Raw genomic sequence first — 17540 nt, forward strand, 5'->3', positions numbered from 1 at the left:
CTCAGCCAGAATCAATCAGGTCCTGAAGGAGATAGCTTATGCTCTCAGTTCTGCCAGATGCCTGTGGGGCGCTGCTGCACCTGGCCACAGTGACCTCCCTGCTGACCAGGGAGGGAGGTGCCAGGCTATTCATTGTCCTGTTGATGAAGAAGGCTCTGGTGGGAATCTCCAGATTGTAATTCTCTAGAGGGACCTTTTCATGATCCTTTCACCTGAAAAATCCATGGAATGATTGTTTTGGCTATAGAGTTTGCCACCAAAAATCCTGTTTCTGATTGATCAGGTCATTAAGTAAAATTTAGATGAAAAATTCTAATTGTACTCTCCATTCTTTTGTGAGGAGAAAATGATTTCACTTCTGTGTCTACCACTCCCAGAAAGGTATCCTTCTAACACAAGCCAGGGTGGAAATGGCAGAAGCTTCTGCTCCTCCTTCTCAATAAATTCCTCATCTGTTCCTTGGACCTCATGCAATTACTCTCAAAATCAATTTCAAAATCACGGGTCAAAGAATCATAGAAAGAAATTGACCTTATAATGAAATCTCTTCAAATACTGGAAAAGATCTTTCCCCTCAGAGCTACAGTAAGGCCCTAATGTAGCCGGGACCACCACACAGTGTCACACGGGGATGGGTGTGAGTCCATGTGGGTCAGAGGTCAGCTAAGGGTTAGACTTGCCTGGCGCAGGTGACTTGGGGCAGTGGGTGGACAGTGGTGCCAGGAAAAGGTCTCCAGGTGGGCCCCATGGTGGTGTCTGCTCTTCTTCCTCAGTTTCTGTAAACCTAAAGAAGGGAAGCACCTGGAGCAGCAGGGCCTGGTCCCCTCCTCAGTAATCTTTGGGTAGCCCTGTAGGTTGTTGAAAACCTCATCCAGGAAAGCAAGGAGTCACAGAGCTGCTGGGACCCATTCAGGCTGGTTGTACCCAAGGAGAAGGGAAATTCCTGCAGAACTATGCTTTCTGATACAGCTGTCTTCCCTTCAGAGTGACACGTGATTACATCTGGGGCCCATGTGATGTATAATGACAATCCAAATCTGTATTATCTACTCTGAAGCTTGGCAATAGTTCCCATGCAAGAGCTCACCACTCTGCCACTCTTCAGGAAGGTAAACACAGATCTGAGGACAGGAAACCTGCTAGTCTCCCATCCTTCAGAGTCCAGGCCAGGACTAGGAAGAACTCATGCTCTTAGTCCTGACCAGCAGCTGCTCAGAGGACAGGTGAGAGTGAGAGCCAGACCATGGCAGGATAGTTTGTGTCCCATCCCCCATCCTTCTATGTCACCTGAGTCACTGCCAGGCACTTCCAATGGTACGTTAAGTAGCACAGCAATGGTCAGTCCAGTCCTGGCTCTCAGTCCTGGTCATGCTCACGGGGCCATTTACCTATGTTCCATCCTCAGAATCAGCACCGGATGGTCGTTCATCTCTGTATATATACCAGCTGGGGGACCAGGCTTGGCTTCTGCTGCTGTCAAGAAGTGTGTTCATGTCTGAGCTCATGGGCCTGATTAGGGCCACTGACATGGAGGGAGTTGGCCGCAGGTCAGGGGAGGCACAGAACCTGTAAGAGAGGAGAGGGAGTGGTGCTGGAGGAAGACAGCTGGGTGTGAAGTGACTGTCACAGCCCTGTGAAGGGAGGGGGTGATGTGGACACAGTGAGTGCGGGTCTTGACCCCATGGACCCTGACTGGGAGGGAGATTGGGGCACTTGTGCCTCCCACTGTGCTTCCCTGTGGGCCTCTCACCTCGGTTATGAGCAGGAGCAGAGGAGGGGTGAAACCACTCAGAGAAGGATCCTTGGAGGAGAAGTACCACAGGCTCACTGGGGAGCTGTCCCACCTGCAGATGCCTGAGCCTCACCCAGTCTGGCTGCAGCTGCATCTGCATCTTGGGGAGCAACCCCTTCCCCATCCCCCAGGACTGTGTGCTTGCTGTGCTTCACAGGGTGGGGGTCTAGGCACTGTGGAAAATCTCACTTCTTCTTCTTAACCCCCTAGGTTCTAGTCGGCCACTTGGGACATGGGGCTTCACTGACCTACTCTGGGTAAGGGAGCTTGAATTAAACTCCAGACCCTGTATGATCTGAGAAGTTGTTTCAGAATGAACACTTTCACCCACCATATGCAGTGTGTGCTGTGGATGGTGATCTCTGGGGCATACTGACTGCACGGCTCTGTGAGCAGAGTCAGAGCCTTATTTCTTTCAGCGCCTCCTGGGAGTGAATAAGGAGTCAATGTGAGGGCACTGGCTGGGGTGATTCATGGTGACTGTCACAGGGGGTCCTGGGGGTCTACTGCACAAGTGAGGCAAGGGGCGGTATGTATGCATTCAGGAGATCCCCTAGGAGTCCCTGGTTTGTGGTTACAGTCATGAACGTGCCAGAGATCAATTCAGCATGTCTGATAATAGACCAATGTTCCTGAATGAAGGTTTAGTCCTCCCAACTGGCTGGGATGAGGACTAGCTCAGGTATTTTCCTGAAGAAAGGGGATCAAGGGGTGGGTGGTGAAGAAAGTCATTATAGTTGTCCTTCCTCTGAATACAGTGTAGTGGCAGAAATGAGGAAGCAAATAACACGTATTTCTCCTTATGTTGTAGGGATGTGTTTGGATACATAGTAATCATATGTTTATGTTTTCTCCACTGCCTCATCCCATTACCATCTCACATCAGGTGTATTAATGGTTGGAAACTGTCTATCTCAATGTTAATATTTAGGATATCAAATCATGTGGGACAAAAATAAATATCCCTAGCAGACAAAAGTGTATTTTGTTTCCTCTTATGGGAGAACGAACCTATTTGTGGTTGTCGTGGGATAGTTGCATATCATCAAGTGGTTGAAAGATTACTGATATTCCCTTTATTTGCAGACTGGGTTTCTGTGGATCTAGTGGATTTCATGAGGACAAGGTGAGAATCTGGTGGCTTCTTACGTGTCAGCATTGAGAGACTGGACTACATTTCATGAAATTGTTTTCTGTCTGTATTTCTTGGTAGGGTGCATGTAAAAAAGGCTTCTTGGGCAAAATGTGTGTGTGTCAGTGGGTAGAATTGAGAGAGCACTCCTTGTGTGTGTCACTCCCCTAGATGAATATCTTCTGGCCAGTCTGGAGGAGGAGGCAACTGTCCCAATGTCACTCATTCACCATCAGGATAGATGTGACTCTCCAACTATCTGTCAGAACCCAGAGCACCTAGTGTGCCTGCGTCTTTTCTCCATATATAGAAATAGAAGAAAGGATCTCACCTGGTGGAGACTGGACATGCACCTTGTGGATTTTGGCGAGACATCCCAGCTTTGTGGATATATACAGTGGCCCCCTCTGTTCCCCTGAGGACTGTCTCCAGGATGTTGGCCATCTCAGATTGGGTTCTTGGAAGTGGACTCTGAGATAGGGAAGTGCAAGTGTAAAAACCTGGAAGGAGAAGGAAAATCAGCCTGGGCAGAAGGATAGCAACCCACAGAGAGTGAGCCATCAGAGGAGCCTCCTTCCTCAGGGAGCTCTCCAGCTGGGACTTTCAGGACATCTGAATCAGAGGCAGGGCCTTGGGCCTTGGGCCTCTGAGATCATTCACCTGAACCTCTCTGAGAAGGGACAGAAACCTGGGGAAGCAGATCTCTGAATCAGCAGCACTTTCTAGTGAGGCTCGCCCCTGTGAGTGGCCATGGGCTCCAGGAAGCAGTGGGTGCATGTGTGAGCCCAGAAGAGGGGATGTGGGTGACCTCTCAGTGTCTACTGTACCTGTCTGTTCCACTTTAGTAGATGGGGTCCTCTCATGTCCCCAGAGCTTCAGGAACTCAGCTGAGCTGGGACAATTTGAACTGTAATCCTGATCAGTCGGGAGAGCATTAGCCCATGACCACCACATGGAAATGATGAGATCATGACCACTGGCCAAATGTCTCCCCGTGTCTTTTTTCTACCCAGCCCCTGTGTCTGCAGTTGACACCCAGGCACAGAGAAGTAGGCAGCCTAGTGCTTTCAGCTGTAAATCCTCTCCTGACCTCCCTGTGTAGAGCTGCCTGGAAGGCTGGATGAGGAGGAAGGTCTGGGGATCTCAGATGAGGGGACCTGGGCCAGAAGTGCTCCCTGCTCTGTGGACAGGCCTCCTGGGGCTGGAGGAGAGTGTGACACAGACGGGGAAGGGTTTTTGTCTCACTTCTCCATCTGCCTGTGTCACTGTGAACATCAGCACTGCTGTCCCACGCCTGACAGTAATAGTCAGCCTCGTCCTCAGCACGGGTCCCGCTGATGGTCAGGGTGGCCGTGTTCCCTGAGTTGGTGCCTGAGAACCGGTCAGGGATCCCCGAGGGCCTTTTGCTATCCTCATAGATAATCAGCACAGGGGCCCGGTCTGGCTTCTGCTGGTACCAGTAAGCATATTTACCCCCAATGTTGTTTCCCCCACACGTGATCTTGGCCGTCTGTCCCAGGTTCACCGATAGTGATGGTGGTTGAGTCAGCACGTATGAGGCCATGGAGCCTGCAAGAGAGAAGATGAGAGGTAGGTTCCAGCCAGAGTATCATCCCCTGGACACTACCACCCCTGGTTTAAATCCCAGTGATTCTCTAGATAATTCCCACCCTGATGTCCTCTTTGTTCTGGGGCCCATGTGCCGGCCTTGTGGGTAGAACCTTTGAACAAATGATAACCATTCCTCCCTTTTCCCTGGGCAGGTGCAGCCCTTTTGGGGTCAGACAGAGCCAATGACAACAGAAGAGATTACACCCCACTAGCCCCTCATCCGAAAGGATGGTCTTGAGATCTTGCCCCCCAGTGGCAGTCCACACTGCTGAGCTCAGAGTCAGGGCCAGGAGTGTCCCAGAACCCAGGGATAAGGGAGTGTGAGCCTGGCCTCAGCACCTGTGCAGTGAGCCAGGAATCCAAGGAGGAGAGTGGTCCAGGCCATGGCGCAGGTCCCTTGATTTTGCTCCCTGAAGCTCATGGCTGGGCAGGGTTCCTCCCAGTCCCCTCTTATCCTCTTGCTGGAGACACCTACTGGTTATGCAAATGAGCCAGAGCTCAGGGACTGCTGCTGAGGAGCCTTGTGGTTTTATGAATGAGCTCAGCTACTAAGAAAACACGCACACACACACACACACAAATTGGCTCAGCTCCAAGGGACGCAGAGATGGGAGGGCAGTTCCTGCAAACCCATCCTCAGCCCAGGTGATTCTCTTTCCCCTGTGTTCCCGTAGTCTGGGGTCCAAACTCTATCCCTCTCCATGTCCTGACCTGGCTTTGGGGAGGCATGGTCCCAATTGAGCTGTGAGGTGGAGTCTGTCTGCATTTTCTGAACCCATCATAGAATGTTTCCTCTGTAGGTACTAGAGGATCATAGGTCAGTGTGTGTCCTACTTCTGGTTTATATTGTGAACATCAGAACAGGAAAAAATTCCTCCCTTGCCAGGTGCACATGGAGTTTTAGGGAGCCATTGATGTGCTATAGGAGTCCGTGCTCAGGGAGAGCTCCTGGGGCAGGTCATATATGCTGTTCCTCAGTATCCCCAAGGTGCCCTCCCTGAAAGGGACAGACCTAGTGCTTGAGCAAGGATTCACAGTGACTAGTGTAGCAGGAATGGGGGTGGGATGGAGCGTCATGAAGTCCTGGACATGTGCTAGAGCCCGAGACAAATTCCACAGGATAGAGATGAAAGACCCTGAGTCAGAATTTTACATCTGTCAAAGGTGATAGTGTAGTAAACCTGTATCTTTACCTTCTGGTCTCAGGTCCTGGTAATTAATCCTCCCAGTCAGAATCCCTGAGGCTTTGCCAGGTGATCTCTGCTTCCCCCTAGTGGCCGCTCCACACTGGCAGCTGGAAGTGCAGGGAAATCTTTTGTCCAGGTGGAGATTCCTGACCCAGTGCTCACTGGCATGCATCCTCCAGGGGAGGATTTGCTCGTGTCTGTGGGGCTCCTGCCAGCCACAAGACCAGGTACGAGGAGTCAGATTCCCATGAAAATAGGAAGAGGCTCATGTGAAGAGAAGGCAGCACCCATCTGAGGTATCAGGCCTCATGTCTCTGGGGTGGTGGTGGTGATGGTGTGGTTTTGGGCCTGAACACCAGGAGACACAGGACTCAGGGACTGTCTCACTTGATCTGGCTGCTGGACCACTACATAGTCTGATTATACCTCCTGCTCCAAGGATAGAGACAGTAGGACACTCAACCAACAAAATCTTATTCAGATCCAGCTTGGTCTTCCATAGGTTTCATCCTGGGATATCAGTGCAAATAAGACACAAGTCTTTCTTGGGTTCCTGCCTTGGGCAGAGCAGCACTGCGGACACAGTTGCTTTGGTGAGACAGCACACCTTCACCAACCCCATCACCTGCATCTTGTCTTCTATAATCATTGAGAAGCCCCACTATTTCTCAATTCTGTCTAGGTCAACATTGACCTTGTGGCCCAGAGCTAGCCCACAGATGTGTCATTCTTTTGGGGATCTTTCTGGGAAGTTTTGTCTGTGAATGAAAGAAATTGACTAGATTTATGAATGTTCTTTCTCTTGTCCCCATGAGTCATAGCTGGGAGCTACAGCAGCCATCCAGAGTTCTGTCGTCAACAACAAGACAAAGCAGAGTCTCCATAGTCACAATGGTGGGAGACACAGTGAGAGGATTTGGGACCTCAGGGAATTGGTTGTACCTGAAGAACCATCTGACTTCAGACTTACTTCTGTCTGCAGGAAAATAGCTGCTTGAATGTTCATGCTTCTGACTTTTTTTTTTAAATTTTATTTTTTATAAACATATATTTTTATCCCCAGGGGTACAGGTCTGCGAATCACCAGGTTTACACACTTCACAGCACTCACCATAGCACATACCCTCCCCAATATCCATAACCCCACCCCCCCTCCCAACCCCCTCCCCCCATCAACCCTCAGTTTGTTTTGTGAGATTAAGAGTCACTTATGGTTTGTCTCCCTCCCAATCCCATCTTGTTTCATTTACTCTTCTCCTACCCCCTCGACCCCCCATGTTGCATCTCCTCTCCCTCATATCAGGGAGATCATATGATAGTTGTCTTTCTCCGATTGACTTATTTCGCTAAGCATGATACCCTCTAGTTCCATCCACGTCGTCGCAAATGGCAAGATTTCATTTCTTTTGATGGCTGCATAGTATTCCATTGTGTATATATACCACATCTTCTTTATCCATTCGTCTGTAGATGGACATCTAGGTTCTTTCCATAGTTTGGCTATTGTAGACATTGCTGCTATAAACATTCGGGTGCACGTGCCCCTTCGGATCACTATGTTTGTATCTTTAGGGTAAATACCCAGCAGTGCAATTGCTGGGTCATAGGGTAGTTCTATTTTCAACATTTTGAGGAACCTCCATGCTGTTTTCCAGAGCGGTTGCACCAGCTTGCATTCCCACCAACAGTGTAGGAGGGTTCCCCTTTCTCCGCATCCTCGCCAGCATCTGTCATTTCCTGACTTGTTCATTTTAGCCATTCTGACTGGTGTGAGGTGATATCTCATGATGGTTTTGATTTGTATTTCCCTGATGCCGAGTGATATGGAGCACTTTTTCATGTGTCTGTTGGCCATCTGGATGTCTTCTTTGCAGAAATGTCTGTTCATGTCCTCTGCCCATTTCTTGATTGGATTATTTGTTCTTTGGGTGTTGAGTTTGCTAAGTTCTTTATAGATTTTGGACACTAGCCCTTTATCTGATATGTCGTTTGCAAATATCTTCTCCCATTCTGTCAGTTGTCTTTTGGTTTTGTTCACTGTTTCCTTTGCTGTGCAAAAGCTTTTGATCTTGATGAAATCCCAAAAGTTCATTTTTGCCCTTGCTTCCCTTGCCTTTGGTGATGTTCCTAGGAAGATGTTGCTGCGGCTGAGGTCGAAGAGGTTGCTGCCTGTGTTCTCCTCGAGGATTTTGATGGATTCCTTTCTCACGTTGAGATCCTTCATCCATTTGGAGTCTATTTTCGTGTGTGGTGTAAGGAAATGATCCAATTTCATTTTTCTGCATGTGGCTGTCCAATTTTCCCAACACCATTTATTGAAGAGGCTGTCTTTGTTCCATTGGACATTCTTTCCTGCTTTGTCGAAGATGAGTTGACCATAGACTTGAGGGTCCATTTCTGGGCTCTCTATTCTGTTCCATTGATCTATGTGTCTGTTTTTGTGCCAGTACCATGCTGTCTTGATGATGACAGCTTTGTAATCGAGCTTGAAGTCCGGAATTGTGATGCCACCAACTTTGGCTTTCTTTTTCAATATTCCTTTGGCTATTCGAGGTCTTTTCTGGTTCCATATGAATTTTAGGATTATTTGTTCCATTTCTTTGAAAAAAATGGATGGTACTTTGGTAGGAATTGCATTAAATGTGTAGATTGCTTTAGGTAGCATAGACATTTTCACAATATTTATTCTTCCAATCCAGGAGCATGGAACATTTTTCCATTTCTTTGTGTCTTCCTCAATTTCTTTCATGAGTACTTTATAGTTTTCTGTGTATAGATTCTTAGTCTCTTTGGTTAGGTTTACTCCTAGTTATCTTATAGTTTTGGGTGCAATTGTAAATGGGATGGACTCCTTAATTTCACTTTCTTCTGTCTTGTTGTTGGTGTAGAGAAATGCAACTGATTTCTGTGCATTGATTTTATATCCTGACACTTTACTGAATTCCTGTACAAGTTCTAGCAGTTTTGGAGTGGAGTCTTTTGGGTTTTCCACATAGAGTATCATATCATCTGCAAAGAGTGATAGTTTGACTTCTTCTTTGCCGATTTGGATGCCTTTAATTTCCTTTTGTTGTCTGATTGCTGAGGCTAGAACTTCTAGTACTATGTTGAATAGCAGTGGTGATAACGGACATCCCTGCCGTGTTCGTGACCTTAGCGGAAAAGCTTTCAGTTTTTCTCCATTGAGAATGATATTTGCGGTGGGTTTTTCATAGATGGCTTTGATAATATTGAGGTATGTGCCGTCTATCCCTACACTTTGAAGAGTTTTGATCAGGAAGGGATGCTGTACTTTGTCAAATGCTTTTTCAGCATCTATGGAGAGTATCATATGGTTCTTGTTCTTTCTTTTCTTTTTTTTTAAAATTTTTTATTTTTTCAGCATAACAGTATTCATTATTTTTTGCACCACACCCAGTGCTCCATGCAATCCGTGCCCTCTACAATACCCACCACCTGGTGCCCCCAACCTCCCACCCCCCACCCCTTCAAAATTCTCAGATCGTTTTTCAGAGTCCATAGTCTCTCATGGTTCACCTCCCCTTCCAATTTCCCTCAACTCCCTTCTCCTCTCCGTCTCCCCTTGTCCTCCATGTTATTTGTTGTGCTCCACAAATAAGTGAAACCATATGATAAATGACTCTCTCTGCTTTTCTTATTTCACTCAGCATAATCTCTTCCAGTCCCGTCCATGTTGCTACAAAACTTGGGTATTCATCCTTTCTTTTTTCTTTTTTCTTCTTTCTTTCTTTCTTTTTTTTTTTTTTTTACAGCTTTATAAACATATATTTTTATCCCCAGGGGTACAGGTCTGCGAATCGCCAGGTTTACACCCTTCACAGCATACTACTACTACTACTACTACTACACTACTCACCATAGTACATACCCTCCCCAATATCCATAACCCCACCCCCCTCTCTCAACCCCCTCCCCGCATCAACCCTCAGTTTGTTTTGTGAGATTAGATTCTTTTTTTTTTTAATTTTTATTTTTTATTTTTTTCAGCATAACAGTATTCATTATTTTTGCACCACACCCAGTGCTCCATGCAATCCGTGCCCTCTACAATACCCACCACCTGGTGCCCCCAACCTCCCACCCCCCACCCCTTCAAAATTCTCAGATCGTTTTTCAGAGTCCATAGTCTCTCATGGTTCACCTCCCCTTCCAATTTCCCTCAACTCCCTTCTCCTCTCCATCTCCCCTTGTCCTCCATGCTATTTGTTATGCTCCACAAATAAGTGAAACCATATGATAATTGACTCTCTCTGATTGACTTATTTCACTCAGCATAATCTCTTCCAGTCCCGTCCATGTTGCTACAAAACTTGGGGATTCATCCTTTCTTTCTTTTTTTTTTTTTTTTTTTTTTTTACAGCTTTATAAACATATATTTTTATCCCCAGGGGTACAGGTCTGTGAATCGCCAGGTTTACAAACTTCACAACACTCACCATAGCACATACCCTCCCCAATATCCATAACCCCACCCCCTCTCCCAATCCCCTCCCCCCATCGACCCTCAGTTTGTTTTGTGAGATTAAGAGTCACTTATGGTTTGTCTCCCTCCCAATCCCATCTTGTTTCATTTACTCTTCTCCTACCCCCTCGACCCCCCATGTTGCATCTCCTCTCCCTCATATCAGGGAGATCATATGATAGTTGTCTTTCTCCGATTGACTTATTTCGCTAAGCATGATACCCTCTAGTTCCATCCACGTCGTCGCAAATGGCAAGATTTCATTTCTTTTGATGGCTGCATAGTATTCCATTGTGTATATATACCACATCTTCTTTATCCATTCGTCTGTAGATGGACATCTAGGTTCTTTCCATAGTTTGGCTATTGTAGACATTGCTGCTATAAACATTCGGGTGCACGTGCCCCTTCGGATCACTATGTTTGTATCTTTAGGGTAAATACCCAGCAGTGCAATTGCAGGGTCATAGGGTAGTTCTATTTTCAACATTTTGAAGAACCTCCATGCTGTTTTCGAGAGTGGTTGCACCAGCTTGCATTCCCACCAACAGTGTAGGAGGGTTCCCCTTTCTCCGCATCCTCGCCAGCATCTGTCATTTCCTGACTTGTTCATTTTAGCCATTCTGACTGGTGTGAGGTGATATCTCATGGTGGTTTTGATTTGTATTTCCCTGATGCCGAGTGATATGGAGCACTTTTTCATGTGTCTGTTGGCCATCTGGATGTCTTCTTTGCAGAAATGTCTGTTCATGTCCTCTGCCCATTTCTTGATTGGATTATTTGTTCTTTGGGTGTTGAGTTTGCTAAGTTCTTTATAGATTTTGGACACTAGCCCTTTATCTGATATGTCGTTTGCAAATATCTTCTCCCATTCTGTCAGTTGTCTTTTGGTTTTGTTCACTGTTTCCTTTGCTGTGCAAAAGCTTTTGATCTTGATGAAATCCCAAAAGTTTATTTTTGCCCTTGCTTCCCTTGCCTTTGGTGATGTTCCTAGGAAGATGTTGCTGCGGCTGAGGTCGAAGAGGTTGCTGCCTGTGTTCTCCTCGAGGATTTTGATGGATTCCTTTCTCACGTTGAGATCCTTCATCCATTTGGAGTCTATTTTCGTGTGTGGTGTAAGGAAATGATCCAATTTCATTTTTCTGCATGTGGCTGTCCAATTTTCCCAACACCATTTATTGAAGAGGCTGTCTTTGTTCCATTGGACATTCTTTCCTGCTTTGTCGAAGATGAGTTGACCATAGAGTTGAGGGTCCATTTCTGGGCTCTCTATTCTGTTCCATTGATCTATGTGTCTGTTTTTGTGCCAGTACCATGCTGTCTTGATGATGACAGCTTTGTAATCGAGCTTGAAGTCCGGAATTGTGATGCCACCAACTTTGGCTTTCTTTTTCAATATTCCTTTGGCTATTCGAGGTCTTTTCTGGTTCCATATAAATTTTAGGATTATTTGTTCCATTTCTTTGAAAAAAATGGATGGTACTTTGATAGGAATTGCATTAAATGTGTAGATTGCTTTAGGTAGCATAGACATTTTCACAATATTTATTCTTCCAATCCAGGAGCATGGAACATTTTTCCATTTCTTTGTGTCTTCCTCAATTTCTTTCATGAGTACTTTATAGTTTTCTGTGTATAGATTCTTAGTCTCTTTGGTTAGGTTTATTTCTAGGTATCTTATAGTTTTGGGTGCAATTGTAAATGGGATGGACTCCTTAATTTCTCTTTCTTCTGTCTTGTTGTTGGTGTAGAGAAATGCAACTGATTTCTGTGCATTGATTTTATATCCTGACACTTTACTGAATTCCTGTACAAGTTCTAGCAGTTTTGGAGTGGAGTCTTTTGGGTTTTCCACATAGAGTATCATATCATCTGCGAAGAGTGATAGTTTGACTTCTTCTTTGCCGATTTGGATGCCTTTAATTTCCTTTTGTTGTCTGATTGCTGAGGCTAGGACTTCTAGTACTATGTTGAATAGCAGTGGTGATAACGGACATCCCTGCCGTGTTCGTGACCTTAGCGGAAAAGCTTTCAGTTTTTCTCCATTGAGAATGATATTTGCGGTGGGTTTTTCATAGATGGCTTTGATAATATTGAGGTATGTGCCGTCTATCCCTACACTTTGAAGAGTTTTGATCAGGAAGGGATGCTGTACTTTGTCAAATGCTTTTTCAGCATCTATGGAGAGTATCATATGGTTCTTGTTCTTTCTTTTATTAATGTGTTGTATCACATTGATTGATTTGCGGATGTTGAACCAGCCTTGCAGCCCTGGAATAAATCCCACTTGGTCCTGGTGAATAATCCTTTTAATGTACTGTTGAATCCTATTGGCTAGTATTTTGGCGAGAATTTTTGCATCTGTGTTCATCAAGGATATTGGTCTGTAGTTCTCTTTTTTGATGGGATCCTTGTCTGGTTTTGGGATCAAGGTGATGCTGGAAAACTTTGGAAGTTTTCCTTCTATTTCTATTTTTTGGAACAGATTCAGGAGAATAGGAATTAGTTCTTCTTTAAATGTTTGGGAGAATTCCCCCGGGAAGCCATCTCTCCCTGGGCTTTTGTTTGTTTGGAGATTTTTGATGACTGTTTCAATCTCCTTACTGGTTATGGCTTTCCATTTCCATTTCCATATGGCTTACAGGCTTTCCATTTCTTCCTGGTTCAGTTGTGGTAGTTTATATGTCTCTAGGAATGCATCCATTTCTTCCAGATTGTCAAATTTGTTGGCGTAGAGTTGCTCATAGTATGTTCTTATAATTGTCTGTATTTCTTTGGTGTTCGTTGTGATCTCTCCTCTTACATTCATGATTTTATTTATTTGGGTCCTTTCTCTTTTCTTTTTGATAAGGCTGGCCAGGGGTTTATCAATCTTATTAATTCTTTCAAAGAACCAGCTCCTAGTTTCGTTGATTTGTTCTATTGTTTTTTTGGTTTCTATTTCATTGATTTCTGCTCTAATCTTTATGATTTCTCTTCTCCTGCTGGGTTTAGGGTTTCTTTCTTGTTCTTTCTCCAGCTCCCTTAGGTGTAGGGTTAGGTTGTGTACCTGAGACCTTTCTTGTTTCTTGAGAAAGGCTTGTACCACTATATATTTTCCTCTCAGGACTGCCTTTGTTGTGTCCCACAGATTCTGAACCGTTGTGTTTTCATTATCATTTGTTTCCATGAATTTTTTCAATTCTTCTTTAATTTCCTGGTTGACCCATTCATTCTTGAGAAGGATGCTGTTTAGTCTCCATGTATTTGGGTTCTTTCCAAATTTCCTCTTGTGATTGAGTTCTAGCTTCAGAGCATTGTGGTCTGAAAATATGCAGGGAATGATCCCAATCTTTTGATACCAGTTGAGACTTGATTTAGGACCAAGAATGTGATCTATTCTGGAGAATGTTCCATGTGCACTAGAGAAGAATGTGTATTCTGTTGCTTTGGGATGAAATGTTCTGAATATATCTGTGATGTCCATCTGGTCCAGTGTGTCATTTAAGGCCTTGATTTCCTTGTTGATCTTTGGCTTGGATGATCTGTCCATTTCAGTGAGGGGAGTGTTAAAATCCCCTACTATTATTGTATTCTTGTCGATGTGTTTCTTTGATTGTGTTATTAATTGGTTTATATAGTTGGCTGCTCCCACGTTAGGGGCATAGATATTTAAAATTGTTAGATCTTCTTGTCGGACAGTTCCTTTGAGTATGATAGAGTGTCCTTCCTCATCTCTTATTATAGTCTTTGGCTTAAAATCTAATTGATCTGATATAAGGATTGCCACTCCTGCTTTCTTCTGATGTCCATTAGCATGGTAAATTCTTTTCCACCCCCTCACTTTAAACCTGGAGGTGTCTTCGGGTTTAAGATGAGTTTCTTGTAGGCAACATATAGATGGGTTTTGTTTTTTTATCCATTCTGATACCCTGTGTCTTTTGATTGGAAGCATTTAGCCCATTAACATTCAGGGTAAGTATTGAGAGATATGAATTTAGTGCCATTGTATTGCCTGTAAGGTGACTGTTATTGTATATTGTCTCTGTTTCTTTCTGATCTACTACTTTGAGGGTCTCTCTTTGCTTAGAGGACCCCTTTCAATATTTCCTGTAGAGCTGGTTTGGTATTTGCAAATTCTTTCAGTTTTTGTTTGTCCTGGAAGCTTTTAATCTCTCCTTCTATTTTCAATGATAGCCTAGCTGGATATAGTATTCTTGGCTGCATGTTTTTCTCATTTAGTACTCTGAATATATCATGCCAGCTGTTTCTGGCCTGCCAGGTCTCTGTGGATAAGTCTCCTGCCAATCTAATATTTTTACCATTGTACGTTACAGACTTCTTTTCCCGGGCTGCTTTCAGGATCTTTTCTTTGTCACTAAGACTTGTAAATTTTCTATTAGGTGACAGGGTGTGGACCTATTCTTATTGATTTTGAGGGGGGTTCTCTGAACCTCCTGGATTTTGATGCTTGTTCCCTTTGCCATATTGGGGAAATTCTCTCCAATAATTCTCTCCAATATACCTTCTGCTCCCCTCTCTGTTTCCTCTTCTTCTGGAATCCCAATTATTCTAATGTTGTTTCGTCTTATGGTGTCACTTATCTCTCGAATTCTCCCCTCGTGGTCCAGTAGCTGTTTGTCCCTCTTTTGCTCAGCTTCTTTATTCTCTGTCATTTGGTCTTCTATATCACTAATTCTTTCTTCTGCCTCATTTATCCTAGCAGTGAGAGCCTCCATTTTTGATTGCACCTCATTAATAGCTTTTTTGATTTCAACTTGGTTAGATTTTAGTTCTTTTATTTCTCCCGAAAGGGCTTTTATATCTCCCGAGAGGGTTGCTTTAATATCTTCCATGCCTTTTTCAAGCCCGGCTAGAACCTTGAGAATCATCATTCTGAACTCTATATCTGACATATTACCAATGTCTGTATTGATTAGGTCCCTAGCCTTTGGTACTGCCTCTTGTTCTTTTTTTTGTGGTGAATTTTTCCGCCTTGTCATTTTGTCCAGATAAGAGTTTATGAAGGAGCAAGTAAAATACTAAAAGGGTGGCAACAACCCCAGGAAAATATGCTTTAGCCAAATCAGAAGAGATCCCAAATCGTGAGGGGGGAGAAAGGGGATAAAAGGGGGTTCAGAAAGAAAAAAAAAAAGAAACTATTAAAAAAAGAAAGCCGATAAAAAATATAAAAAGTCAAATATATATATATATTAGATAAACTATTTAAAAATTGTTAAAAAAGAAAACGGTAAAAGTTAAAAAAATTTAGCAAAAGAAGAGAAAAAAAATTGAAAAAGAAAAAAAAATTAAATTAACTGCAATGCTAAAGAATCATGGGGAGAAAGCCATGAGTTCCATGCTTTGCTTTCTTCTCCTCTGGAATTCCGCCGCTCTCCTTGATATTGAAACTGCACTCCTTGGTAGGTGAACTTGGTCCTGGCTGGGTTTCTCGTTGATCTTCTGGGGGAGGGGCCTGTTGTAGTGATTCTCAAGCGTCTTTGTCTCAGGCGGAGTTGCACCGCCCTTACCCGGGGCCAGGCTGAGTAATCCGCTCGGGTTTGCTTTCAGGAGCTTTTGTTCCCTGAGCGCTTTCCGTAGAGTTCTGGAAGACGGGAATGAAGATGGCGGCCTCCCGGTCTCCGGCCCGGAGGAGCCGAGAGCCCGGGGCCCCACTCCTCAGTGCGCCCTCAGAGAACAGCGCCCAATGACTCCCTTCACCCTGGCCTCCGGCCATGCTCCGAGCTGACCGAGCCTGCGACCGGTTCAAGGTAACCCCGAGTTTAGAGCTTACTCCTTGGCTCTGTCTCTGTAGCCCGCTTCCCTGTTCTAATACCGGTAAGCTCTGCGACACTCAGACACCCCTGATCCTTCTGTGACCCTGTGGGACCTGAGGCCTCACTGACCCTGCCTGGGCTTCACCCCAGTTAAGCCTCTGGAGCGATGTCCCTCAGCGGAACAGACTTTTAAAAGTCCTGATTTTGTGCTCCGTTGCTCCGCCGCTCACCGGGAGCCGGCCTCTTCCCCCGCGGTCTATCTTCCCGTCGCTTTGGATTCACTTCTCCGCCAGTCCTACCTTTCAGATAGTGGTTGATTTTCTGTTTCTAGAATTGCTCTTCTTCTTCTCTTCGATCTCCCGTTGGATTTGTAGGTGTTTGCAATCTTTAGATAAGCTATTTAGCTGACCTCCTGCTACCTGAAGTAGTCTCAGCCTTCTACTTCTCTGCCATCTTGACTCCTCCCCCCCCATGCTTCTGACTCTTATGGGCATTCATTGCATTAAAAACTTCCAGTCCAGTGGGGGATAATAACTAATACAAATCAATCAGCTTTTAAATGATAGGAGAACCTGGACAGTGTTGGGATTGTGCAGAGAATGAAATGACATCAGACAAAATGACCGTCCTGTTGTGTGTGGAGAGAGGCTAGAGGAAGCTCCTCTGTAGAAGGGACTGTGTGGCTGCTGTCAGCGTGGGAAAAAGGGACAAGAACTGAAGTGTGCTTGGAGTCTGGAGTCCCTGTGGGGAAGAGTCCGGTTTGTGAGAGGATGTGGGGACATTGATGACCTTAGGTGTCTGTGATTCTATGCTAGTTGAGTTCCAAGGTGATATTTTCCCATAGGTTATAAAATCGGGGGCAGGTGTGGGTGATGTGTTAGAATTCTCATGTTATATGTTTCCAGGGAAGGTGAGTCACAAGAGGAATCCTGCGTGAGCCTCCCTGCAAACTGCGTGGAAAGCAGGAGCCCGTTTGTAGCTGACCGTGACCGTGGCTTCTCCATGCCTCACTTGTGTGTTTGTGACACATGACATCAAATTCTTGTCACACACTCATTTCTATCATATGCTGATACACACACATATATGTGAATATACTTGTGAGTGCTTGTGCACTTAATACTAATTGTGTCTGCTGTGTATATGTTGAAGATGTATTTGTATACATATATGCCCATATACATGATATATAAACATATGTTTTCTAGTGATTTTGAACTCTGGATTGGGTGCCAAAGTTGGGAATCTTTGCATTTTTAGGGGACAGGCAGTTCCATTTTATCACCAATGGTAAGGTGTGTGTTGTTACCATAATGAATGGCAGGACCAAGTAGTAATCAGACTCATTTGACAGAGCCCACTGGTTTCAATCAAAGACTTTGTTCCTAGAACTGAAATAGATGGGCATCTTACCATTTATTTTCGCACGTGTATTAGTAGAAAGCTCCAATTGGCACACACTTTGGCTTGCTACTGAAACTTAACAGAGACTGTAGGTTCCTAAACTGCCACTAAGTAACTATGTGATTGAGCTGCCTGCACAAACTGTGTTATCAGATCAACCATGCCATGGAATTGG

General features: G+C 44.8%; 2 protein-coding genes and 1 gene segment (V, D, J or C); all 3 read right to left on the reverse strand.

The window, feature by feature from the left end:
• Positions 1-5001, reverse strand: part of LOC125082615 (immunoglobulin lambda-1 light chain-like) — a 173309-nt gene extending 168308 nt beyond the window's left edge. For 5 of the 8 annotated variants that reach the window (XM_047698425.1, XM_047698421.1, XM_047698419.1 and 2 more), the window contains exon 1: positions 4875-4945. In XM_047698425.1, coding sequence (XP_047554381.1) covers positions 4875-4920 — 46 coding nt within the window. In that variant the 5' untranslated portion in view covers positions 4921-4945. Of the gene's footprint in view, positions 1-1817; positions 1824-4197; positions 4494-4874 lie in introns of all 8 variants that reach the window. The other 3 variants (XM_047698417.1, XM_047698420.1, XM_047698423.1) reach the window with 2 other exon arrangements.
• LOC125082616 (immunoglobulin lambda-1 light chain-like) overlaps positions 1-17540 on the reverse strand; it is a 306686-nt gene that overhangs the window by 177561 nt on the left and 111585 nt on the right. The window lies entirely within an intron of this gene.
• LOC125082613 (immunoglobulin lambda-1 light chain-like) overlaps positions 1-17540 on the reverse strand; it is a 301131-nt gene that overhangs the window by 164301 nt on the left and 119290 nt on the right.

The sequence above is a fragment of the Lutra lutra genome, chromosome 12 (assembly GCF_902655055.1).
Source record: "Lutra lutra chromosome 12, mLutLut1.2, whole genome shotgun sequence".
NCBI classification, from domain to species: Eukaryota; Metazoa; Chordata; class Mammalia; order Carnivora; family Mustelidae; genus Lutra; species Lutra lutra.